The 27,521-nt window shown below is 47.5% G+C and overlaps 1 protein-coding gene across 2 annotated transcripts in view; it reads right to left on the bottom strand.

Annotated features, from left to right (window-relative positions):
• elavl4 (ELAV like neuron-specific RNA binding protein 4) overlaps positions 1–27,521 on the bottom strand; it is a 61,394-nt gene that overhangs the window by 14,057 nt on the left and 19,816 nt on the right. For both annotated transcript variants that reach the window (XM_037468729.2, XM_037468727.2), the window contains exons 2-5: positions 20,501–20,587; positions 16,206–16,452; positions 5,042–5,145; positions 2,003–2,156 (exon numbers count right to left, since the gene is read on the bottom strand). In XM_037468729.2, coding sequence (XP_037324626.1) covers positions 2,003–2,156; positions 5,042–5,145; positions 16,206–16,452; positions 20,501–20,587 — 592 coding nt within the window. The remainder of the gene's footprint in view (positions 1–2,002; positions 2,157–5,041; positions 5,146–16,205; positions 16,453–20,500; positions 20,588–27,521) is intronic.

The following is a 27,521-nucleotide window of genomic DNA, read 5'->3' on the forward strand; positions in this document are numbered from 1 at the left end:
TCTGTTTATTTCAGCTTTAAACGGGTAGGGTGATAGTGAGGACAGCAATTAGTGTATCTGAGGGTGTGTGCAGGCTCAGTGTGGGAAAAAAAGGTATAAAAGGACTCATCAGCAATAAATCCACAGCCTGCATGCCGCAAGAGGAAAACTGGATGTCTGTGGATGATCGCTGTAGTTCAAACCTTTTGAGGTCACCACATACTGCTGTGCCCTATTGGCACCAAAAGCCAACCTGTAGCACTTTTCAATGCGCCATTAGACGAAAGAAGTTGGGTTGGAAGTTGGTGAGCAATTAGGAGTTTTTTTTAAATTGCCATCCAGTGTGGAATATATAATTGTAAATATATATAATAATAAGATATAATTATAATTGTAAATGGTTTAATGTTCAATAAACCACCAATTTGTTGAATCTCAGGAGTAGAGAAGGAAAAACAAACTAAACTCAACATTAATTCCCGGATCTGAACCTTTTCCTTTGATCTGGCGGCACATTTTACTCCCAACCTTGGAAGTAACACAACGCGAACGCTCTCACCGACCTTGTGCTCGTCAGGATTGAACACAATGAATTATTCAGGCTCTTGTGAGCCCGACCTGCTACATGGCGACTGCATGGAAACCACACGCTTTCCATTGTCCTTGATGTGCGTTGATTCTATTTGTCCTGGAGGCACGATAGGGACGGATCTGCTGGAGATGTCCCCACTTCATCTACACATGCTGATGAGAGTAGGAATAGCCATTTATTTTCCCTCTCACCCTCATTTACTTTGCTTTTCTTTCCACCTCCCCCCCCCTTCTCCTTTTCTCCCCTCCTTTGTTTTCCTTTCCTCTGCTTTCTCCTCTACTCGGCCCTCCCTCCCTCCCTCCCTCCCTCCCTCCTCCTCCTCCTGTCTCAGTGTGTACAGACAGGCGTGCACTTCACCGCCAGCAGTGATTTATTCTGCTTAGGCAAATGAGTGTGGCTGACAGCATGCTGCTCCCTCTCTGTTTCATCAGTACACATTGCACATAACACTGGAGCAGGTTGCAGCCTGTAGGCGCACACCACCCCTGAAACAGATCTAAGAGACACGCTGGAGGGGTTCTTCTGCAATAAAATGGACCGATGTGATTCATTTCTGTGTTTTGGATGTAGTGGCATGTGTAATTGAGCATGCATATTGCTCAGCCTGTGTCTCTCGTGTAATCACTGTTTTTACGACGACGCTTTGTGGGGGGGGGGGGGGGGGGGGCGGGGGGCGTGGTCATGAAATCAGCTAACGGGGTCACGCACTCACTAGTCAACCCTAGGTGGCCAATACGTCTGGGCACTGTGGTTGTAGACATAATACAATACTGGTGAAAAGTATGGACACACTTTCTCATTCAATGAGTCCTTTTGAGCATTACTGTATGTTTTATAATATTAGAACCAATATTTTAGGAATGCCGGCACATGCGGTATGTGGATTTTTTTTACCACAGGTTAGATATCCTTTGTTGTCATTCTTCTGCATTCCTCCACAATATCACTATGTGTACACACAGCAAACTCTTTTAGTGATTATTAGCTCACAGTCCTTTTATGCAAAGGTGAAAGAAGGTCCAGTACTCTGTGGAGTCAACACTGTGGATTTGAATGACACACTGAGCTACAATTTAATGTGGCACTTGATACTTTTTTTTTTACAGTTTCAGAAGCAAATGGAAAAGTGTCACTTGCAGCCATCTTTCAACCTTCTGAAAAGAAGTTACAAATGTACCAATAGTGACGACTTATAAGTATGAGTGCATCTTTACCTTTTTAATGCTACTTATACAACACAAAAAGTTATTGACCAACTTAGTAATGGTTTAGAAAATGTGTAAAATAATCTGTGGGGCGTTTAAAAGATATCAGGTACATTGTGTGTGTGTGTGTGTGTGTGTGTGTGTGTGTGTGTGTGTGTGTGTGTGTGTGTGCCTGGCTGACCCGTGTGCGAGTGTGAAGAGAGAGGAGGCGCTGCCCCATGGATACCTGTGACCTGGTCGACGAGGATGCGGGAGGTGATGATGCGTCCGTACTGGGAGAAGAGCTGCTCCAGCTCCTTCTGAGTCATAGTCTTGGGCAGGCCGCTCACGTACAGGTTGGCATCGCGGATGGAGGCTGAGCTGGGTCGTGCATATGACACCTGTGGGCAAAGATAAATAAATTAGAACTGATTCACTTCTCTCTCTCTCTCTCTGAACCAGATTAGAGCGTGACAGGTACAAGGATTTTGGATGTGTGTGTGTGTTTTAGATGTGCAGGGCTGTGGGTCATTAAATCCACAGGGAGGAAAATATGATGCTTCCTTAGCACACCTTGCCGTGGGGATTATCCTTGTCAGGGAGAGATTTAGCTGCTCAGAACACAGGAGAGATAACACAAGTCATTTGCTGGGCGAGGCAGAGGAAACTTTGTTCCCTTGAGTAGAAACAGCAGGTGTTTTATTTTGAAAGGACTGCCATGGTAGCCTGGGGAAAGGGGATTAATAGTATTAGGACCCTGACCAAAAAGTCTCCTCATTCCCTCAATTGATTCAACCAAACAGAGTCAAAGAAGAGGGCAGAAATGGGAGAGAGTTTATATGTTGTGTTTATATTGTTTTTGCAGTGGATTTACACACTGGAAATGATCCTTACACCAAGTAACCAAAAGCTTTTGAGATTTGAACCAAGTGCAAACGCTTCAGAGCGATTCACAGTTCAGTTGCATTAAGCAAAATATACAGTAAGCGTAAAACCTTCAACATATTCTCTGCTGCAGAGCATCTGGCCTGCATTTCTCAACGATTACAACTGGGACCAAATCCTTTACCGCTGTGTCCCTTTCTGACTTTTCCTCACCTCCCAGTGTGCTGTGAAAGCGCACGCAGCCACACACCCACTCAGAAAAAAAACACAAGCAAATCCAATCCGCTGCAGTTTTTTTTGCCCTCGGCGAACACTTCGCCCGGACGGCGATCTGACCGAGGGAGTAAAGTGACTCGTGTTACTACTCACCCACACACACACACACACAAGTTCCCTCATCGCCGCACGCTACTGCTCCTCCACACTCCTCCCCGTGCACATGTCCACAATCATCCTCACACAGACAATCCTTCCACCTAGAGCCTGCGGATGACGAAAGTCTTCTCTGATGCTGATAACTGGTCACATTGTGTGCGGCATCTCTCTCTCTCTCTCTCTCTCTACCAGTCAGCTCTCACTTGTCAAATGTTGTCACCGATCACGCGTCGTGAGTCACGCGAAGACGGGATTTCGGTTTCCCAGCCAAAGTCGCCCCAAATCCCATTACTGCCGGCGCTGAGTGGAGCAGCTTTTCCCGCCGCGCTGCCTTCATTACCTCTGACATGTGCAGACATAAGCCATCGAATAAGGTTGAAGTAAGGCAAACATGGTGGATATGCAGTCGGAAAAAAATCCTGCTGCACTCTAACTGGGGGGAGAGAACGGGAACATCTGGCTCTCCCACCCCCCCCCACCCATGTCTCGCTTTCCTTTCACACATGCCTTCTCTTTGGCCTCTCTGCTCAGCCCCCCCCGCCCCCCCTCATCCTTGTCTCCCTCATCCTCCCTGCACCGCTCTCCTTTGCTCGCCTGGGTCTTTTCCTTCTGCTTCCTTCCTGCCGCTCTTCGTCTCCTCTTCTTCTTCTGTGCCGCTCTCCCTCATTTTCTCTTCCTTGTCAGCCAACTCCAGATGTCTAATCCATCAACACCTACTCAAGCTGTGAGCGCTATTGTGTACAAGTGTGGTGTAGTGTGGCGCCGCACGCCTACGAAACAAGTGTGTGTGTGTGTGTGTGTGTGTGTGTGCGTGTGTGCGTGCAAGAAGGAAAAGTTTCGTTAAAAAGTGCGTGTGATTATGTGCACGCGTGTCACCGTGAGCTCCTCTCACCCTTGGCACGCCGCTTTCCTTCACACCTCCGAGGGGAAAGCGGCGTCGCAGCCATCGCCGACTAAATCTGAGGTGTCATGGCGGAGGAAACCGCAGCAGAGGAAAAAAAAAAAACAGCTCAAAGACGCTACGAAAGACGCACGCACGAGCGCCCGAGGCCACGGGAATCTCTGGGCCAAGTGTTTCCTCTCAAGTGTGGTGGCACCGAGTGGGGAGAGGGTGTGACATGAAAGAGCGGCAAGCTTCATTTTTTTCAAATTACCGTGCCGCCTTTTAATTTACCTTGTTACCCCTGGGGGGAGTTGGGGGAGTTGGGGGGGGGGGGGGGGGGGGTTGTTCAGTCGTGTTGTGGAGTTGGGAAAGCAAGAAAGGAGTGTAGTGGGAGCGAGGAAATGAAGTGTGAATGTGCGACAGCTGCAGAGAGAGAGAGGGAGAGATGCAGAGTCGTCTTCTGTCATTAGGAAGGGTCTCGTTTATCTGAGGAACAGCGTGAGGGAAGATCTGTGAACTCTGCTCGAGAGGGACCTGATGAGTCCCCCACTCGATAGACCACCTTTAACGTGTTCCACTGTCTATTGAAAACAAGCCTACTTTCACTTAAGTCTCTGTGCTTTTGACTATTAAGAACGCTGCTCCTGTAATGCAGATGTGTGCTCGCACATACGCAAGCAAGTGGTCTTTTGGGTCATGGAGACCCTCTGTCCACTAATACAACACATACGGAATAACATATTTATTTATTTACCCACCCTGTGGTGTAAATTGGGCAGCGTTTACATTGTTTGGGGATTCTCCCAGGGATCGCCTACGCGCGCCACTACGAGATAATCCCATCCTAATAGATCCAATCAGATTAGATCAGATGACGGAAAGCGAGAATCCAGGGATTAGCGCGGAGCAACAGATTACTGCCCAGTTTAAAAGCAACAGGATATTGGCAGGCGCAGAAGGGACAATAGTGGAGGATGTTGGAGAGATGTGTGACATCTGATAATGTGCTGATTTGATACGAATACAAGAACTGCTTGTAAGTGTTTAATCTTAAATCTTTAAAACTTGTTAAACACGAAGGGGTTTTTTCGTCCCAAAAAATGAGAGCCGCTCCGATGTGTTACATTTAGAGGCGTCCGTTACCTTGATCGTTTTGGTCTGAAGTCTGAGTCCATTTAGCGTGTTGATGGCTTTCTCTGCGTCCTTTGGGTCGATGTAGTTGACAAAACCGTAGCCCAGGCTCTGTCCTGAAATGACAGAAAAGAGGAAAGCAAAACTTTGAAAATGTTTTCTCCATTGTCTTGTTTTGTTTGCTTCAAATGACTCACTGAGAGCATGAATTTATACTCATCATCCAGACTACCGGCTCCGAGGGGGGACAGACGCCCCTCATTATTAGAAGAGATAAACACATTGTGGTTTTAAATGTGAAATGCGGTAGCAGATTTTATGTCGACTAACTAATTGTATTCTGTCCATCCCAAACTTGGCAACTTGTCTCATGTTGTTGCAATTGTCGGAATGGTCTTCGAGGATTTATGCACCTGCTGTTGTTTTGATGACTCAGCCTTTTGGCTGTCACCATCTTGGTTTATTTCAGACAGAAGTGACACAGGCAATTGGAGCTACAGACATTTTTAAGTGAAGAAAAGATGGGGAACTCCCAGACCGTAAAACGCTGTTGCAGTGACCTGTCAATCAAAATGTAGCCACGCCCTCAAGCATACTTATTGTCTATTTTCTTCTAAATGGCAGTTATTTACTAAATGAATTGAAGATCATGCCGTCATGAAAAATACATTTTAAAATGTTTACCACAGTATTAGATTAACTGCCTTATTTTTCTTATTTTCCCGAAGACTTCATTACAATCATACTTATATTTTCAGCCCCCTGCTGGTCATTAGAAAGAATGCAGGTCTAAAGCATCCGCATCACTTTTCGGTCCTGAAAGTTGCCGCCCGGTATTCAAAGAAAAAAAAAGAAGCTAAAGTTACATTTAGAATACTGATTAATATAATGATGTAATTGGATGAGCAGTTTGATGCCTTTGTTCCTCCGAATACGGAAAATGATACTGAGGTCTTGCACCCGCCCGTGGTCACCCTCTGGGGCGCCATGCATCTTTTCCTTGAAAAATCTTCTGCAACATCCCTTCATCACTACTGACAAGATCACAGTGACCCCTGCCTGGAGCGCCCAGAGTCTCGTGTGACTTCTCGTCAACCAATGCGAAGCCTGCTCAGTGGCCCCGACATGGCGGATTTGCGCTCAACTACACGTGCTGGTGAGACCGCTTCGCAGCATTCGAGGGACCCCTTTCATTTCTCACTATTCAATCATATCATTCAAGAAAGAATCCAGGGCAAATGAAAAATCAAAACCTCTGCACTTGATATTTCAACTCACGATGATAACCTCATGAATAGGGAACGTGGTGACTCTGATCCCCTCACTGCTCATTATTGGTTGCTTGTTATATCTCCGACCTTAAGGGAATTTACTCTAGTGATGCTTTTTTTTTTTTTTTTATAAATGCCCAATATAGAAGTGCCAACAATTATTTGCCTAAAATAGGTCATGAATTAGCGTTCAATCTTTGGTGAATTATGAGTGAAAAAGTCAACCTGGCCCGAACATCTAAGCATCACAGAGCGTACAAACAACACGTTTGTTACTGTCTGCACAAAAAGAGAAAAACAGCACCACCCCCTCAAAGCTTAGATTGTCTTGGATAGCAGACTCCCTGTGAGTGTGAAGCGGGCCTGACATCTCTCCGCGTCTCCCCCGACAGATCGAGCCTTTCAACAGGCGCGGGACTTTAAGCAGACGCCTCCAGCCATCGGGGGCCTTCAGTCGGCCACTCTGCAGCAAAGGGCCCCGACCCACTGTGCCACACACACACACACACACGCACACACACACACACACAGAGCGCAGAGAGAATCCCAGTGAGTTTGAGAGGAGCGGCGTGCGCACACGTTCACGCTAATGGGAACAGACAGCGGTTAGTCAGAGACAAAGTGAATCACAAAATATGGAGCACGGCTGTTTCACAAAATAAATACATTTGGGCTGTGGATATCACAGCACAGAAGAGCTCCGCTGCGAGCAGTGGAAGGGGCCAGGAGGGACTTGTAGTCCTAACATCAAACAGCTGATGATTTTCCCTTCTTCTCTTCTCTCCTCCCTCTTCTCCTCTGGATTAACTGTGGATTATCAGACGCTCTTTATTGTTAATTAAAAACCTGCCATCCTGGAGAGACTACTGCTATTTTTACCTAACCCTCCTCTCCTCCCCTTCCTCCTCCTCCTCCTCCTCCTTGGTGACTCTCGGCTGACATCAGGTGTTAAGTTTGGCAGTTTAAATATACCTCACAAAATCATTCTTTGTGGCCCGTCGTCTTTGTTAAGTCAATACGCAAAAGAGGCCGAGTACAACAAAGAGAACGTGTGGCAAAATGAATTAAGCTGAAGAGAAATAATGCACGTAGTTTAATTCCATTAAACAGATGAGCCGTGTATTCTAAATTACCCAGCAGTGTAGAGTATGCCTAATAATTATATGCCTAAACTTTTAATAGGCTGGATGGATTCAAGTCAAACCGCCACGGCCGGGCGCGGCGGCTGAGAGGCAAACACTCCTCTTCTGCCCTCGCCACCCCGTCACCTTCCTCACCCCGCTCCCTCATCTTCAACAAGAAACGCGAGGTTTCGACAAGCGCGGCTACCAGAAGGGTCAGCTGACAATGAAGTGTGCTGGCGGAGAGCCCTCGTGCGCCGCAATCGAGATGGGCTGCCTGGTGCTTAATGGTGCCGAGACACTTGGCTCTCATGGAGTGGTCCAGGCAGCCAAATGGGGCCAAACTTGCAGCCATGGACGCTGAGGCTGTGTGTGTGTGGGGATATATATAGATATATATGGATATATATATATCTATATAGATATTAGTGTCTTTGGCTCGAGGGAAGAGGGTGCGATCGAGGCCCACTGGCTGGCAGCGCCCCCCCGGGGTGAGCGGCGAGATGACGGGAGACGGGGAGGGAGGCATCTGCCCGCGGCATCGGGAAAGCTCCGCGAGGGGATTCCACCGGCGGCCGACAGCGGGGATGTGCAATCTGCACGGATGGGTGGGGGACGCCAACGCTCTGCACAGATGTGCACACACACACACACACACACACACACACACACACACACGCTTGCAAGTGAACATGTAATCACTCAATCGCAGAGGCACACACACACACAACACACACATTGGCATTAAAGTAAGGCATGTTGGCAAATGGTTCTTGGTGTCATTTAACGTGGCATGGTGCCTTGTTGGAGCATAAGATGATCCCATGTGTAATAGGTGTGTCACAGGATTTGATTATATAAAAAGACAGTTTGTATAAAGAGACTTTTTTTTTAACTTCCAGAGATGGTTTACTGGTATTTTATGATGACAGAAAAAAATACAGAATACAGAAAATCTGTTAAAAATGCATTGATAAATTGCCTAATGGGGTTGAAGCAAACAGAAAGAACATGACTTGTGCTGATCAATTAGCTTAATGGATACATTAACTTATATACTTTAATTGTCAATTAAAACCGAAATGATGCATTGCTCTTCATAATGGCCTTTTAATGAGGTTAGATATTCATTTGCCTCTGATTCGTCAGCTACTTACGGCGCCAGTTGTGCAAATTCCACAACATTTGTAACAACTTGCTAAGCAGCAATGAAAAAGGCTTCTTAATGTAAACGATGTAACTTTAATAATGGCAGAGGTGCTCTAATGAAGAAGTCCCACAATGAGGTTTGTGCGGCGACGGCGTCACAAAAACACTAAACCACATGAAGCCGGTGACCCCACCTCCACTCGTTTGCAAAGCCTTGTATGACACAAGTTGAATCTGGAGATGGGGGATTTTTCCGTGTTTTTTTTTCTTCCTGCGAGTAGCTCCTTGGTGAGACGGCGAGGTGTTGTGACGATGCCATTGTTTGTTTCCTGTGGAGCAGCAGGTTGCTCAAAAGGGTGAGATGAGAAAATGAGTGTGCTTCGAGGAGGTGTCCGCTCTTTTCATCTCTCTTTCATTTCTCACTTATATGCGCAGAAAAACACACCCAAAAAGAATTCACCCACATTTGCAAAGTGATATACAGGTACATACAGACCAAATACATCGATATATGTGTGGCTACACTGAATACACAGGCAGATAAGGTAAAAACAGAATAAATGATGAACATTGTGAGACGCAAAGTGAGGACACGATTTTACGCTGTAAGGCACAGACTCCAGTTGCACATTGCCTGTCATTATTTTGTGCCTTTTTTGATGTATTCAGTCACTAAGAGCCCTGTACTGCAGACATGAAAGCATTTTCTTCTCCTGCCATCATCAGGCAAGGCTCATACAACACATTATAGACTGTTTGATGTAGAGTGGTAGCCACCAAATCCAGCACACGGCTGCATGAAACCTATTTCAGTATTAACTGTCCAGCGAGCCATTGGACTTGGTGCTGTGCAAGTGTGTAGCTATTAACAGAAAGTTCATTTGGAATGCTGTAAGTAGATTGTCAACATAACATTTTATTTCTGTGGTGGTGTAGTTTATATTTCCATGAATACATTTTGCAGTAAATGTTACCCATCAAATTGATAAAGGTCCCCAAGGCGAACCCTTTGTGCAACATAATGCATACTATTACATCTGAATTATTTTGTTTGAGCGAGACATTTGGAAACTGTTGAGAAAGCCCATCACATTCCCTCATTAACGACGTGCTGATGTTGCTGAATTGCTAAAAAAATGTTTGTAGCGCTCTGTGGCCATCCAAAGCTCTACGATAGCCTTTATAAATCATATAAAAGATAACGTTGCTGTCACATTTATACATGGTTTACATTATCTGGAATGTTGATAGAGCATTTTTTTAAATGGAGCCAACTGTCATGGAAGGACAGGAGCATCAAAACGGGGGGAGTTGCGTCTCCCCTGAGATCCCCGGAGCTTTGAGGCGGTGACGTTAACACACCTTGAGTGGACCAGCCTCTTCCCCCCCCCCCCCACAAAGAGGCAAATCCGTTTGGTCAGTCTTGAATCCTGTGACATTTTAAGTTGAGGCAGCGGGGACAAAATAAATGTGCCACACTCATTGCTTCCATCCTCTGATGTCTATCCCCCTTGCTCCTGCTATTTTTTTTTGATGGACAATTGCTCCCCGATTTGAAAAGGCGCCCTGTCACCGACGTCATGTCAAATGACACTTACCTTAAAAGAGGGTCAACTCCATAGGAAATGGGGAAAGGGAGTTGAGTGAGTTTGCACACAAAGAGAACAAAAAGCTACAGCACCTGAACCACCAGCAGCACGGTTGGAGCACATCCTGTGGCATGTATTAAGGCCGTTTAAATAACTAAATTCATAAACATAGCCACGTCCCCCGCACGCACGCATCTACTGTAGATCCCTCTCCCACTCACTCATTCAATACATCTTTCCTTCCTGGGTTGCCAAGGTAGCAGCCACTGTTGCAGTCAGGAGGCTCCCACTCTCGGCTCCCAAGGCCCCGCTTCCAACAACACACACTTGCCCACGTAGAAGCTCAGGGACAAACACACACACACACACACACACACACACACGTTAAAAAAACCACCCCCTCCTGGTGGCTCCCTGAGCCTTGGGGGCCAGCGGACTGCAGCCTGCAGTGAGTGGGCTGGCTGTCTGTGCGGGTGAGATATCGAAGGCGAGCTGACGGACAGAGGAGCCCCTCGAGGGTCGCCAGGGCCGCGGCGCCCACCGCGCTGCACCTGTGCTCCCTCGGACCGCCTCTGAGAGCACGGGGCGAGCGGGCGGGCGAGTGGGCGGGCGGGCCCACGGCCCCTCAGCCGCGCCACCCCCCCACCCTCCAGGTGCGGTGCACTCCGAGGCCCATTCGGCCGCTGGATCGGAGGCTGACACACGGGGGACAGTGGCGACCTCTGCGCGGCGCGTGAAGGGCCCTACGAGCGGAACGCGAGGGGACAGAGGAGGTCGGAAGCGAGGGTCGCCGGAGGAGCGGCACACACCGAGCAGGCTCTGAGGGCGTCCAGTTTTGGGTCCTGAGCAGAGGGAGGGGGGGAAGGAGGTGGAAGGAGGAGGAAGGAGGGCTGCCGTGAGGAGAGAGATGGAACATTCTCCTCGACCTGGGACTCTTAAACTTTAATGTGTGTCTGCACTTCTGGGCCAGGCGGCTCTCTTGAACACCTGGCCTCGGAGATGTCAAATCGCCTTTTCGTCTAGTTTCCCTGTCGGCTCCGGCCTTCAGCCCAGTTCGGGTTCAGATCACTTCGGCCTGCACGCGAGATGCAACCCTGGCGCCACATCTCGCTCGGCATCTTCTCAAGGATGGGAAGACTATGTGATGGATTGTCACTCCATTGCATTTGTGTTGTTTAAGCGTTTCACAAGGGTTGATGAAGACAGATGGAGGAATAATGGCAACATTTGTTCCCATCGTTAGTAATGAAAAAAATGAACAAGTACAAGGAGAATCTGCTTTTCCCTAGAGCGTGTTGTCAATGTACATTTCAGTAGCAACAAAGAGATGTGGAGGTGTCTAGGCATGTGGTGAATATTTGATCTTCTCCTCGTCAGACTGACAGACGTGGTGCAGGAGATGAGCTCACCCGTCCTTGCAGATCAGGGTTAGGTGCATCATTTATGTTTGCAATACTCGTAGGTGCACCTGATGTTCCAAAACAGAACTGGGACGACAATAAAACTAATGGAAGTGTGCTGCCCGCGCCGAGCACGCAAAGCAAGCCGACTCCACCAAATTGTTACATTTTCCTCTTTTGGAGAAGGTGTACCTGTCCTTATGTAAGATTTGGATTTTGCATCGGGCATCCACATGGTGCTGAAGCTGCTGTCTGTCAGAGGTGCTCTGGCTGGAACTACTCCACAGCTGACATCACAGTCCTATCTATTTTTCATAGCCAACATCTGCTTGGCTTGCTACATTGTCACTATGATTTGCATCAGCTCGCCAGGTTTCCATGTTTAAAACCAACACATGGAAGGTGACTAGAGCCGTGTGCACCAAAGGCTTCCGTCTGGGTGCTTTAGGATGATGTCTTCACAGTGTTTGTTGTAGACATGGGAGATTTTTTTTCTTCTGCATCAAGAGGAGAATAAAAAGGTTTCCATTATGAAAGGTGAGTGGAGTTAGCTGCCGGAAGAAGGCAATAAGTGAATTTCCTAAAGAGTAAAGGCTACTGAGCTTTTGGCAACTGTGAATCCAATTGGAATCCAGCCAATGCAATTAATCCTTGTTCCAGCATGAAAAGCCATTTCCTTCTCTTCCACGTCATTATAAAACAAATGTATTCATTTCTCCAGCAGAAAAGCAGCTGATGCAGAAAGATTATCCTGAAAACGACTTGCTGACAAGGATCAGTCAATTCCATTTTTCTCTGTGTAAGAGTGTGTTTGTTCATGTACATATACACTCACCGGCCACTTTATTAGGTACCCCATGCTAGTAACGGGTTGGACCCCCTTTTGCCTTCAGAACTGCCTCAATTCTTCGTGGCATAGATTCAACAAGGTGCTGGAAGCATTCCTCAGGGAGTTTGGTCCATATTGACATGATGGCATCACACAGTTGCCGCAGATTTGTCGGCTGCACATCCATGATGCGAATCTCCCGTTCCACCACATCCCAAAGATGCTCTATTGGATTGAGATCTGGTGATTGTGGAGGCCATTTGAGTACAGCGAACTCATTGTCATGTTCAAGAAACCAGTCTGAGATGATTCCAGCTTTATGACATGGCGCATTATCCTGCTGAAAGTAGCCATCAGAAGTTGGGTACATTGTGGTCATAAAGGGATGGACATGGTCAGCAACAATACTCAGGTAGGCTGTGGCGTTGCAACGATGCTCAATTGGTACCAAGGGGCCCAAAGAGTGCCAAGAAAATATTCCCCACACCATGACACCACCACCACCAGCCTGAACCGTTGATACAAGGCAGGATGGATCCATGCTTTCATGTTGTAGACGCCAAATTCTGACCCTACCATCCGAATGTCGCAGCAGAAATCGAGACTCATCAGACCAGGCAACGTTTTTCCAATCTTCTATTGTCCAATTTCGATGAGCTTGTGCAAATTGTAGCCTCAGTTTCCTGTTCTTAGCTGAAAGGAGTGGCACCCGGTGTGGTCTTCTGCTGCTGTAGCCCATCTGCCTCAAAGTTCGACGTACTGTGCGTTCAGAGATGCTCTTATGCCCACCTTGGTTGTAACGGGTGGTTATTTGAGTCACTGTTGCCCTTCTATCAGCTCGAACCAGTCTGGCCATTCTCCTCTGACCTCTGGCATCAACAAGGCATTTCCGCCCACAGAACTGCCGCTCACTGGATGTTTTTTCTTTTTCGGACCATTCTCTGTAAACCCTAGAGATGGTTGTGCGTGAAAATCCCAGTAGATTAGCAGTTTCTGAAATACTCAGACCAGCCCTTCTGGCACCAACAATCATGCCACGTTCAAAGTCACTCAAATCACCTTTCTTCCCCATACTGATGCTCGGTTTGAACTGCAGGAGATTGTCTTGACAATGTCTACATGCCTAAATGCACTGAGTTGCCGCCATGTGATTGGCTGCTTAGAAATTAAGTGTTAACGAGCAGTTGGACAGGTGTACCTAATAAAGTGGCCGGTGAGTGTAATATATATATATATATATATATATCAGTTTATGTGTGCTGATTCAGCACGGTGAAAGGTACACATCGACTTCTATCCCACAATAAGGATTGGCATTTTTCTCTCCTGGTTGGTGGCGTCATCTCTTGTTTAAGACGAGCTTTGGCATTTCCCTCCGTTTTTTTAAAGAGAGTGCAAACCGTCTGTAATCCACAGAGTCCCGCCGCCGTCATCTGGCCATTTGTTCCCGAAGCTGCGTTCTCATTGCACGTAAAAAACCGCTACGGTACGCACGCTCAATTCAAACAGCCATCCTCTCCTCAAGGAGTACTCAGGCAGACGCCCGGAGGCCCCGGGGCTTGTGTGCAGGTTTGTGTGGGCCGCAGCTAGGTGCGTGTGAGCCAGCCTTTAATAAAAGATTAACCTGCATGTCTCTCTGCCGCGTTATGAGCCCGTCGGGCAGAGGCAGTTGTGCGGGCGGGGGGGGGGGGGGGCGTTATACCGGCTGGAGCTACGCGTACGCCCACAGGGTCCGTTAGTACTGTGCATCGCAAAATGTATGTATACTAGAAAAGGACCGTTTTTTGAATCTTTGAATATGATGGCGGGAAACTTCACACTTGTAACGATAAAATATTTAAAAACTATACTTTGTTCTGCACTCCTTAATGGAATATGAAGTCCTTAATATCCCCCCCCTCAGGATGAATAATGTGTAGCTACTGAAAACTTCAGCTTCCTGCTGAAAATCCAACACGGTAAAAAATAAATATCCCCTCGGTCTTGACTCACTCCGATGAAACATTTTTTTTTTTTTTAAATCCTTAAGAGACGTTGATCCGTCTTGAAAGGGAGAAAGGGTACAGGTGTCTCTTCGCCCCCCCCCTGACGGCAAACCTGGCTTAGTCTGTAATCATTTGGATGACTGTGAGAGTCTAAAGCCTCTTGGCATTCCCTGTTAAAAGGTAATCTGTGCTTTGTTAGCCTAAAAAGTTTGCATAAGGAAATTGCACCCGAGGGAGAGTAAAACAGGCCTACACCGGAGGGGGGGGGGCAATTGAGGGAGGGTGGGATTTATTTATAACTCAGCGTTGATGCTCAGTCCTCAGATAGCCCTTGTAGTGCAGAGCAAAGAAGTAGCCTAAACGGTTTAGAAGTGAGCGAACAAACAAATTCCTCCCTTCCCCTCACGGTCCCCATTTAGGGCCCAGGCAGGTTTACAGCAATTCTGTTCCTTTTTAAACTCCCTCCAAACATCGGCTTGGTTCCTCCATGCCGCTTGGCAAATTACACATGAGGGGCAAATCGGGAGGAGAGAGAGAGGGAACACGGTGATGGTGATAGCATGTGGTATCGCAGTGTTATTTCTGTACACAGCATCCTCCATTATCCGGGTGTATCTGACTCTCAGGCTCCATTTTGTGGCCCATTAAAGAGGAAGAGGAGGAGAAGATGGTCCTAGAGAGGGAATTGCAGTGCTGTGGAGCCCGAGGACAGAAGGGGGCGGGAATGGCCGGGCTAGTTCCTGCTTTACAATCAACCCCTTGACCACTATTGGCCTTTCGGCTGTACTTCATCTATACAGAAAATGGAACGTGGCGATTGTGTTTGGGGACATCTCTGTGTACGTGTGTTTACTCCCTGCGCCTCGCCCGCTCTCTGAGACTGGCTCGCTGATCTCCCACCGCCTGCCAGCCTGGTGCTCTTTAATGAGATTATCAGGAGAAGAGTGTCAGTAAGTAGGATCTAAAATGAAAGCCATTATGGAGCATTATCGCAGAGCTGCACCAACCCCCCCTCCCCCCCCCCCCCCCCTCCCCCCCCCCCCCCACCCCCTTCCCCTGATCCATCTGCTGTACGGCCACCCACACAGCCACTACGCCCAGATTACAGCCATGATTAGCACCGCGAAGTGCTGCTTAATTTAAACACCTCTGGAGAACATGTGGCACTTTGCCGCATTGCTGACTCACAGCACTTGAACACACACGGAGGGCAGAGATGGATTTCTCCTCCAAGAAGACAATGCGCGAGACGAACAAACACTACCGTCACATGCTCGGGATGGTGTTGAGCCGCGGGCTTGTGTACACTTGCGTGAAGTGAACTATTCGTCTCCTAATTTATTGTGCGTCTTCGTTCAACACACGGCGCACGGTTGCCTCTCTGCAGCTAGACGCGCCTTTGATCTACTAGCAGTGTGTGAACACCGATCTACGCCGTTTATTATTGTTGCCAACCAATTGGCTACCGCAAATATTACTCCAAAACACACCAAATGAAATATTAGAACAGGATTGAAACAATGATTTAAAAAAAAATGTGCTTTGTTGATTTCATTTAACATCATCTCTCTGCATGAGCTTGGTACAGTAGCTCCTCTTGGCTAAATAGCCCTGGGAACTAACAATTCATCACAACGTATACTGCATTATATCCTAAACTCATGCATCATGTTGCCACTGACAGCCCAAAGACTGACGGTGAAATACAATGAAATAATCCTACACCTCTTGGATACAACTCAAATCCTGCGAAAGCCAAGCGGATCACTGTGTGTGTTCACGAAGAGGGGAAACAAAAAGGCATCGGTATCCGAGGGCAACGCGGTCGCTACCTGTGATCTTGTCGCGGACCAGCTTGCAGGACTCGATCTCGCCGATGCTGCCAAACAGGCTGCGGAACTCCTCCTGGGTCATGTTCTGGGGCAGGTAGTTGACTATGAGGTTGGTCTTGCTGTCGTCATTTGATTGGCCGGTCTGCATGGGCGAGGGACAGCCGCGGCTGTTGGTGGTCGGCCCGTTGGCCGTGGTGCCGCCTCCGCTGGGCCCGTTTGTCACTGGGGCATCCATGTTACTGATGATCTGCAGCAGCAGCAGGAGGAGGAGGAGGAGGAGGAGGAGGAGGAGGAGGAGGAGGAGGAGGAGGAGGAGGAGGAGGAGGAGGAGGAGGAGGAGGAGGAGGAGGAGGAGGAGGAGGAGGAGGAGGAGGAGGAGGAGGAGGAGGAGGAGGAGGAGGAGGAGGAGGAGGAGGAGGAGGAGGAGGAGGAGGAGGAGGAGGAGGAGGAGGAGGAGGAGGAGGAGGAGGAGGAGGAGGAGGAGGAGGAGGAGGAGGAGGAGGAGGAATCACATTTATTATTTATTTTTAAACAATTTAAAAACTCAATATGTAGGAAGGAACACAAGAATCGAACAAAGTGGTTATATTTTAAATACATTTTCTAAAAGCATCACTGTTTTGCATTTAGTCAAATCAACTGTTTGGGTAAAAAGGTTTTTTAAAGGCCTGCTTCTAGACATTTTAAGGGTTTTAAACCAGCTTTGCACATGAATAACTTGAGTTTTCAAACAATTATTTCTTGCCTGACAGGGATTGTGGGATGGCTCATTTCTGCAGAAACTCTCGTGGACTTTGGGTGCAGACAAACTGTCTGCTGAAGGTGTTTTTTCATTTACGTTAGTTCAACTGTTAGTTCATGCTATCTGAATTTGTTAAGTGGCATTCTATGTTCCTGCAGGTTGATATTAAATGTATTTACAAAACACATTTTGGGTTCAACACATCTGTGATGATTTTTCAGGTATATAATGAATATATTTTGATTTTCTCATTTAAAAGCAGAGCAAACACGAATACATAATGCTGAGGCGTTTAGTAATGATGGTGTTCAAGTTTATATTTGTGACAAATTAACAACAAATGTTTACGCTGGTGAAAATCAAATTGCCCCTCATGTCACGCAACTTTATAGTTCGTAAACACTGAGTGTGGACAACTCCACGCTACAGGTATCTGTCACCCTGTAAAGAACATCAAGTACTATTAATCGACTTTTGGGTTCATCATGTTCATCATCACACAAACACAAGCTTTATTGATCTGGCACTAGTGGATAGGTTGAATAGCTTCCAGTCCGTCCGTCTGGGAGAATGTAAAAGCCTAAGGTACATTTATACATTATATTATATTTCTATTCTCTTGTTACTACAAGCGACCACTGGCATATTGACTGTGACAAACACACATGCAACAACCACGCTAACTCGTCCCGAAGCCGCGCAGGCCAAGCGTGTTTTTAATTCACACATGGCTGTGAAAAGGTCCGTACAAGGAGAACCAGGGATGGGTGGACATTAGTTAAGGCAGCAAGAAGCGTCTCCAAACAGTTCCTGGGCTGATGCTGCCGCCGTGGCAGGGAGAACCTTGTGTTTTCTTATCTGGTTTTGCGAAGGAGAACCTCAAGATCAAAGTGCTCAAACTAAACTTTGAGCTCTGTGTGAGTGTGAGCGAACAACATCGAAGGTGAAGGAGTGAGAGGCGGAGGAGGGAGGGAGGGAGGGAGGTTGCACTTTGCTTTTCCACCAGAGCACTCCGATACATATTTAATAGAAAGGCTTATTCTTAGCAAACATTATTTATTATTATAGCAACATAACAAAAGTCATGTGTGAGGTGAAATTATTCATGCATTTGCATTACAATATTTTTTTCTTTAAAAGAATGAATTTTTCTGATGCTGTTGACGTTATAAATGTGTAGAGAGCCTCGTTCAATCTTGACTCGCGCCTAACCGGACCGAATCGCCATCATCTCTTTAACGTCCTGCACTGTCCTCGCGCGCTGGTAATCGATCCTGTACCATGCGCCTGCAAATTTGACATTCGACAAAATTGGCGGGCTCACACAAACTCGCACAAAGTTCCCTTCCGAAATCTGCACGGGCAGCGCAGTGACCAAACGTGCTGCAAACCAAATTAAGATGCAGATATTCTTCAATCTGATTCAATCCAATTTTTAAAGTCATCTCTCTGATCTCTCCCTTTCCCCCACTCAACCATTCAGCTCCTGGTCTATTTTTAACCATTAAGTACCCGCAGACAGGCTGCACTCGGAAGCAGGGCTGGTTTTAGCAAAGGAGGAGCGGCACGTGTTCTGCTCTATTTCTGGATTATCAAAAGACTGGATCTGTTCTAATAATAAATCTCCAAGCAGAATTAAAAAGTTTCCCGGAAATAGTTTTCAAAACCATTTTAGACATTTACGATGCATTTAAACTATAATCCCTTTGCTTTTATCTACCTGCGTGCTGGAATGATGATGATGATGATAATAGAAAACAGGCCTACAAATAACCCTTTAGTCAATAAACAAACACCACTCATATGAATACTTCTAACATTATAATACAACTGTTAAGTTGCCACCTTGAAAATGATGATGAAAGAAAGTCAAAGGGTGTGCAGTAAATTTGAATGAGCAGCTAAAAAATATTTATGCAGTTAGAATATATTCCTACCATAACAAATAAAATATCTACAGGTAAAATGCCATGAGATGTCGTAGGGGGGGGCCATCTTTTCTCTGACTTGAGGAATATCTTATAAAGGGGCTAGTGCTCTTCTTTTCCTTCAGGCCAAGTGTTTAGAAGCCTGAGCAACACAAATGTCAGTATTTAATCTGCTTTCATCCTCTCATTCCGCACACACACACATACAGTGTTGCACAGGCGGAGAGAGGGGGAAAAGCCCATACTAAACACACACACACTTCCATGCACACACAGAACAATGGCCCAAACCCACAGCAGAAAACAAACAGACAGGGAGATGTCTAAAAGCTCTCAAGATGAGAGCTGCATGCAAATTGTTCTTTTGACAGTATCCTTTCCTGCTCACTCACCGCTCCACCACAACAGAGATACAGAGACAGACAGAGATACAGAGAGGGGGGGGTTGGAAGGAGAGAATGGCATCTAGCCGTAACAGAGCTGATTGGAGAGGGCCTTATTAAATCTGTTTACATTCCCCGCCGCGTTGCATTCTGTCAGTAAGACTTTCAACTCCATGGGACGTTTTCTGAGGACTTTTTTTTCACACCAAAATGGCTGCCTCTAATTAACGGGGACCCTGCCCACCAGAATTTGCGCTGCTCGGCAGTCCACTTCATGTCGGCCGTGAGCACTCCCACTGAGGCGCAGAACGCGCCGTCCTGCTGACTCGGTGCGACACGCAGCGCTCTTCGGGATGCAGCTTCCTCTTGCTCACGAGGGGCAATGCTACGCTGGTGTATGAGCCAGAGGCACCAGCACCTGGCTTCCAGCTGCAGGGTGCACGTGGACACATGCGACACGGAGGATGGCAATGCCCACCGGGGGTTTGGAAGATAGCTGATGAATCATAAAAATGGCCTCCTCAAGGAAAACCTTGCAGTACTTCTGGGGATCTACTAGCAGAAAATGAACGAAATCCTCAACTGTCATTCGAGTGTAAATGCCCGGAAACTATTGTTTTTGTGTTTTTCTTTCTGCTAAAGAAGAGACTGACCCGCCCATGTGACCATAGTCTTAGAAAGGGAGGAGTTCAGTCGGTTGCCACACATCCTGAACACTGTCCCTTTAAGGATGACAAAGTGATTGGGCTGGAATCAAACAATGCTGAAGCTACAGTTGCTATAAAGTGCATTGGGGGACATATTCATTTTTAATGAGTGCTGGAGTGCTCAATAAAAGGAGAGAGGGGGGCAACAGAGGACAAGTTACACTCGTGAGCAACTTGAGTAAGTGTCTGCAAGGGAGTAGAGGCCCACCAGAAATGCCCACGGTTGCAGCATGTTTTAATGAAAGCGGAACAGCACAATTGTTTTGAAGGGATGGTCGTAAAAGCCCTTAAACATCAACACGTTCAGAAATGGACGTTCTCAATGGATAAACACGTCCGCCGCTAATTATTGTGTCCCACCGCGTATCCTTTAACGTAGCAACCCCCCCCCCCTCCCCCCGGTCCTCTCTCCCGTGTCAATCTCTGCTCCAGTGGCGACGGCCCGTCAGCAGGATGCGTATCACACAGTACATTATCAGATCACATTGCTTCATTAGGTGTGTGGGGTGGACGGGCCATCCGTTCGTCTCCTTACCATCTTTGGCTGTGTCAGCAATCCCTTCTCTGCCCAGCCCTGGAGCTGTGGGAGCTCTGCCTGACGCCACTGTGTCTCTGTCGACCCCTATGGAGCGGAGCACAGGGAGGGAGGGGCGCAGGGCCCACTGTCAACATCATACACTCACTTTGCAGGGTTAGGTGTGGGGTGGGGTGTGGAGGGTGATGGGGGGGGGATGGCGGCTCACTGGAAAAAAAATACAGATGCACCTCGTGTAGTCCACCAGTCAAACAAAGACAGGTGGCTCCCGATGGGTTTGGTCAGTGTGACCGGTGAGGTGGGTGAGGGCTTTGTCCCTGGGGACAATGTTGAGACAAATGTGAGAATGGAATTTCTAAAATAGAAATGGGGATGAATGAAGAGTATTCCTTCCATGTTTTCCCCCCCCCCCATCTGTTTTAATAATCGTCGAGACTAATTGAATAAAATTCCACGCGTGTGTCGAAAGTGGCAGATTGGCGTGGTGACTACAGTGACCTTGGCGGGGTTTATAATGAGGGTTTCCCCTCATGCTCTCTCTGGGTAAACAAGTCCGTGGTCGAGGAGACAGAAACGCCACAAATGAGCAGGAAGTCGGTTCACTAGCTCTGCAGAGCGGGGTGGGGGGGCGGCTTAAACGCCCGCAGATATCCGCGGATGCTACAAGCAGCCAATTTAGCAGGAGAGGAGGACGAGAGGAGGGATGACCTCTGCCTTCATTTACTCCTGCAGCGAGATGAAGAAAGGGTGCGAGAGATCAGATGGGAGGGGGGGCAAGGGCTGAGTAATGGGGAAGACACTTCCAATACTTCAAAGAAAGAGATAGACAGAGGTGGGGGAGTAGAGAAAAGGGCTGTACATGCTCTGTTGTCAATGTGTCTTGTAAACTGGAGCAGAAATGCATAATGGAGGTCTAAATGAGAGTGAACTGTCAGCTTGAAAGGGAAAAAGCAGATGCAGAAGGGCAGGAAGGTCAGGAGACGACGGAGAATATCATTTCTAGCTGACAGGTAAATCATGAATTCTGGGATATTTTGGGGATGACCCCGTAGAAATATCCAGTCGAGGCAGCTTTGTTTTAGTCAGGTGGGGGAATTGGGGTAACTGTTGAATAAAGGTGGAGTAAAATATACCAGTCCGTTTCTACTTGGTGAATCAAAGTTTCAGTTTAAATTTAGATTTAGAATAAAACCGTGTGAAACTTTTAGCTGTGATAGGTCCAGCTCACGCAGTTGGGCCGAGGCCGACCAGGTGAATTATTAAGCCAGTTGGAAAGAGCGAAAGGGAGATGGAAGGGGAATGGAGCGCCGCAGCGAGCCCAGTGAGGCGGCGGCGTGCACACACACACACACACACACGCGGTTGCAAGAAGCGGCAAGCAGATGCATGCGTCTCCATTTCGACAGCGGACGTATAGTGCGAGAGAGCATTGTCAGAAGTGGGCGCGAGTGTCTGCGCTGCTCGGTGCTCAATATTCATGGCGCGAGCCGTTTTGGCAAAACAAACACCGTCTCGGGCGTAACGCACACGCAATTTCATCTTTCTTCATCTTTCCCCCGCTGCCCTCGCGTTCATCACATGAGCGCACACGTGCGTCTTCTGATAAAATCTCAAGTAACACTGGAATAAGGGTGCAATGCAATTACATCCACCAACCATTGAGATGAAAAACTGCTCATGGATACATTTTCAATTATTCAGGGAATACATTTCAGTCCGTGCTCAGATGCTGGGAAAACGTATTATATAATCGATACACTCTATAACGCCATTAATATTTGATGCCACAAAAGTGCTTCCTGTCTCCTTGGGCTCTCGGCCAATGGTGGCCCGGCACTGCAGTCGAATAGGACGCGTCTTATCGGGGGAAGTGAACATCGGTTTTCTTTTTAGTTTTCCTTTACTCTGTGCGAATCAATTGTACGAGTCTTTTTGTTCTTTTACATTAGGGCACAAATGGGATCTCGGTCTCTCCTCCACAGTCTCACGGCACTTATGGCACAAGCTAAAAGGGGAAACTACCAAGGAGCTTGTGTTATCCTTCCCTGTCCTGTTCACCTTCGTCACTCCTCTGCTGCGTTTTTTACCAGTAAAAAACAGCACTTTGTAATGCTGGCCTGGCGCAGGCTTCCCTCCACCTCCTCCTCCTCCTCCTCCTCTCGCAGAGCTTAGACAATCAATTTAGCCTGACTTGGCCGGGGTAGATGGAGGCTGGAGTGACTGCGGAGTAGACAGTATGCTGCAGGATCTCTCCACTGCCTGGCAGCTACAAAATGGAGCCAAACATGCAAACCATCTGACTCGGGAGGCTTGGCCTCCCCCCTCTCGCTTCAGATATTATTAGTGATCTCCTTATGGCTCGCAGGGTTTTTTCTTTTTCGATACGAGACCCACGACGACAACGTAAAACATGGACAACCTGTGCCACGCGTCCCTTTTCAATTCCTCGCATCACCTGCAAAAACTCCCGCTCTTTCCTCCAAAGTGGTTGAATTGGAGTTCCTATCAAACTGACTGAGACACATAGAGATTAATACGACTTATACGACTTATACGACTTTACTCCTCGGCCAGTCGAGCTCCCTGTAATGCTCTCTGTGCTATTGATTTTAGTTTTTCTCTCTCCTCTCCCTTTCTTCTTGGGCGTCTGTCTCTCTCTCTCTCTCTCTCTCTTCCTCTCTTGCCCGCCCTCGATCCACCTCCGACAGCATCTTCCGAGCTCTGAAATGTCCTAGGGGTCAGACGGATGCTGGGCCGGATCAATCGGAGGAAAGTAATCTGGGACGTCTCATGCACGCAAGCTCAGAGACACATTACGGATACTCAACACACACACACACACACTCCTCTGTTGCACCCTGGCCTGCCTGCCTCCAGTCTCATCGATCTGCATCTGCTTTACCGAATGGATTATTCTCTTCTTCTAGCTTCTTGCAACTATTTTCTCTCTGTGTGACTAGGAATAATAAATGTTTCAGACCACGCCAGACGTGGATGTAGGCAATTTTTCATTTAACTTTGGCTTGACTCCCCCTTTTATCGTTTTTTCCTCTTTTGTGGTGTTTCAGACTTTCGTTGAGATCGATGCTGCTTTCCCACTCGCTCCTTCACTGTCCCTGGGTAGTCTGCACAAGCTTCAGTAAGTAAAGGATACAACCAATTGCAGAGGGGTTAGTCAGACAGGATCTATATAATAACCTCAAGACATTTCACAATCATGATTTTTTTGGCAGAGATTGCTGTTTTCAAATGTGAGTTATCTGATGCATTGTTCACTTAGTTTCCCATCTTTCTGAAATCTTCAGTTTTGCCCAATTTTGCATTTTGAGGATCATAATCCCATCGATGTATCTTGTTCCATTCTATTCTCACTGTATTCCCTTAAATATCTTTAATTAAAAAGACTCTCAAAAACAGATTGTGGGCAGTCAAAAGACAAACCATCATTCAAGGACAATGACCTGCAGTGCTCTCTATATACAGTCACATTCTCTCTAACACACACACGCACACACACACACACACAGCATGGTCTCCTTTGCTCATCCAAACTGAGGGAGAAACTAGAGCCATTTGTCCACTGGCTGAATCCCAACTCTGCACCAACGCATGCAGAAAATTGGTGAGCATCTTCACTCTGGAGATGACACTTCAATTTGTGCAGCTCCAGTGACTGGTGCTCTACAGTTCTCCCTTTGTGGGGGTGTGAGATCAGTTGGACACCTGCCTAGCTCTTTGGCTGACGCCTGCAGCGCAGGGACCAGGCCTTGGAATTGAAGGCCTGGCCTGTCAACCGGAGTCCCGGTCCCTGGGTCCCAGCCCCAACCTCGCAGGTTCTCATCACAGTTCCCCTTTTTGCACTCAGGCGCCAGGAGCAGTCCCTCGTTTTGAGGCCCCATGACCCCCATTTCTCTATCCAATCCACAGCGTCACATCAAGGCGGCAACATCATTCCAGCAGAAACCTTCCCTCCAACAGCATCAAATCCCCATCAACAGCTTGGCAGCCCTCGTGCCAGATCGAGCTTCTGCTGCCAGCATCTCCTCTCTCCCAGTTCAGTCAAATCAGCGAGATGTCCCCGCTGTGCATCGCTGTCCGTCCTGCTGTAATCCCCCGGTGTGACGGATGGGAGCGATCGCCGTCAAAGCCCTTAGCGAGGACATTTCGTCGGATTAAAGAGGCTAAATCAACGTCTCGTGGATTTTATCCCAATTAAACATCATTAATGTACTTAAAGGTTTAGTGGAGACGATATCCATCTTACATGCAGGGCCTATTCAGTTAGTATTAATCTTTTTTTTTTTTTTAAGCAGGATAAAGTTTCACATTGGAATTTAGCATCTTGCTGTGTTACTTTTGACTATGATCGATGGTGATCCGAGGCTCCAGAAAGCAACTATGGATGAAAATGGATGAAGAAAAACTGTGAATGTTGCAAAATTTTACCTGGACCTCTGACCACAAATCAAATCAGTTCAACCTTGAGTTCAGGTGGCCAAACCTGAGAATATTCCCTCAAAGTGTTCCTGGGATATTAAGTCTTCTCTCTCCGCCTTTGTCATTAGGGAAAGATCATCTTTGCTGAAAGATCACAATTGTGTATCAATAACTTTGCGACACTACGCCCGGGTCTACAGCACTGCTACGACAAATAGACCTGCACCATTTCCGGGAATAGCTCGTGTTTCCGTGCAGTGCTCTTCCCCCGTGTCGAGCTGAAGTTGCTTTTAGCCGTGCTGGGACAGTGAGGCATAGGGAGAGAGCGGGATGATCTTTCCCGAGTCAGCGCCGCTTGTCAAGAGCGAGGACGCCACCTCCGCAGGTAGCTGGCAGGTGACCGCGGGCCACGCACCTGTGCAGGCAACCAGCCATTTTAGAGAAGCAATCTGCTATCTTCAGCGGAATGTGCCGAAATGACCCCGGAATGTACGTAAACAATGCAAAACGGGCAGCAACGCACACATTCACACGCAACTACCCGACTGCACAACGCTACTGCATGTATCAGGTTAGATACAAGCAATTCAGCCAACTAGAAAGTACACTCCTCGAATGCTCCAGCCTACTCGTGCTACGTTCCGTGCACCTATAAAGGGCCCAAATGAAGAAAAGATTGTTCCCCCACCTAAATAAGAAACTTGTAAACTCCTTTGACTGAACTCCATTCTTAATGATAATTCTCAGTAGGTTTGAATTAAAACTGGTTTGAGGCTGGAAGTGGTAATATTGGCTTTGTGGAACAGTTATTCAAAAACCTGCCTGGAGGTGTAAGAACACAAAGCTGCCGTACAGTTTGCACCGAGTACAAGAGGGAGGCAGACCGGCCCTGCTGCTAAGCAGAGGCAGGGCCCTCCTAATCCAATCACTGGTTTTCCCCCATCAGCTACATCTCAGACGATGCCTGCCTGTGTGTGTGTGCGTGTGCGCGTGCGTGCGCCTTGCAGTGAGGGCATAATGCTAAATCACATAGACACGATCCGACCGACGGGTGAATTTCTCCCACAGCACTGGGAACTGTGAGAGGGCGTGGCAGCGCGTGTGTGTGTGTGTGTGTGTGTGTCTCGCTAATCTGGTTATTGATCTAGCTCTGAACTGGAGTTCATATAATCAAATAGCTGCGAGGCAAAAGGACAGCCGTCAGTCATCTGTCTTAATGAGGGAACAGTTTGATGGAGTCAATGAATAAATCAAAACTACATGGAGATGTTGAGGAGGGGGACGACGAGATAAAATATTCATATCTATCCTGTGGCAAATCTCCTGGCAACCTTCTCCGTATGCTGAGTGACATTATGAAATATCCAAAATGTCATTTGTAGTTTCATTTCTTGGTCTTTGGTATAGTTATAAGCTCAATTATTCAGCAACATCAATCAACCTGTAGGACGGATTTCTTCATGCTTTTTTCTGAAAATATGCTGTCACAGCTAAACCATTAAGTTGCTTTCTACTCTTCATTACCCAATCAATTCAGAGCAATTGTACCGAGCCCGTTTTCTGGGGGGGGGGGATCTAATCTCGAGAGTTGTGCAAATCTAGAGACGGCTTCTGCCGCGGCGGGGGCGAGCGGCGAGAGACACCCAAAGCCTCGGAACGTGTACCGGCACAGCTGACAGATGAGGCCCGCCGGCTCGGCCGTTAGGACGGTGGCGTGCATTCAAACGAGCAGATTAATGCCCCCCCCCCCCCCTTTCCCTCTGCTGCCGTACGGTAATTGAAAAATGCCCAGGGGGAGACACTCCCCCTTGCATACATACACTCACCGGCCACTTTATTAGGTACACCTGTCCAACTGCTCGTTAACACTTAATTTCTAAGCAGCCAATCACATGGCGGCAACTCAGTGCATTTAGGCATGTAGACATTGTCAAGACAATCTCCTGCAGTTCAAACCGAGCATCAGAATGGGGAAGAAAGGTGATTTGAGTGACTTTGAACGTGGCATGATTGTTGGTGCCAGAAGGGCTGGTCTGAGTATTTCAGAAACTGCTAATCTACTGGGATTTTCACGCACAACTATCTCTAGGGTTTACAGAGAATGGTCCGAAAAAGAAAAAACATCCAGTGAGCGGCAGTTCTGTGGGCGGAAATGCCTTGTTGATGCCAGAGGTCAGAGGAGAATGGCCAGACTGGTTCGAGCTGATAGAAGGGCAACAGTGACTCAAATAACCACCCGTTACAACCAAGGTGGGCATAAGAGCATCTCTGAACGCACAGTACGTCTAAGTTTGAGGCAGATGGGCTACAGCAGCAGAAGACCAAACCGGGTGCCACTCTTTTCAGCTAAGAACAGGAAACTGAGGCTACAATTTGCACAAGCTCATCGAAATTGGACAATAGAAGATTGGAAAAACGTTGCCTGGTCTGATGAGTCTCGATTTCTGCTGCGACATTCGGATGGTAGGGTCAGAATTTGGCGTCTACAACATGAAAGCATGGATCCATCCTGCCTTGTATCAACGGTTCAGGCTGGTGGTGGTGGTGTCATGGTGTGGGGAGTATTTTCTTGGCACTCTTTGGG

Source organism: Pungitius pungitius, chromosome 7 (assembly GCF_949316345.1).
Source record: "Pungitius pungitius chromosome 7, fPunPun2.1, whole genome shotgun sequence".
NCBI classification, from domain to species: Eukaryota; Metazoa; Chordata; class Actinopteri; order Perciformes; family Gasterosteidae; genus Pungitius; species Pungitius pungitius.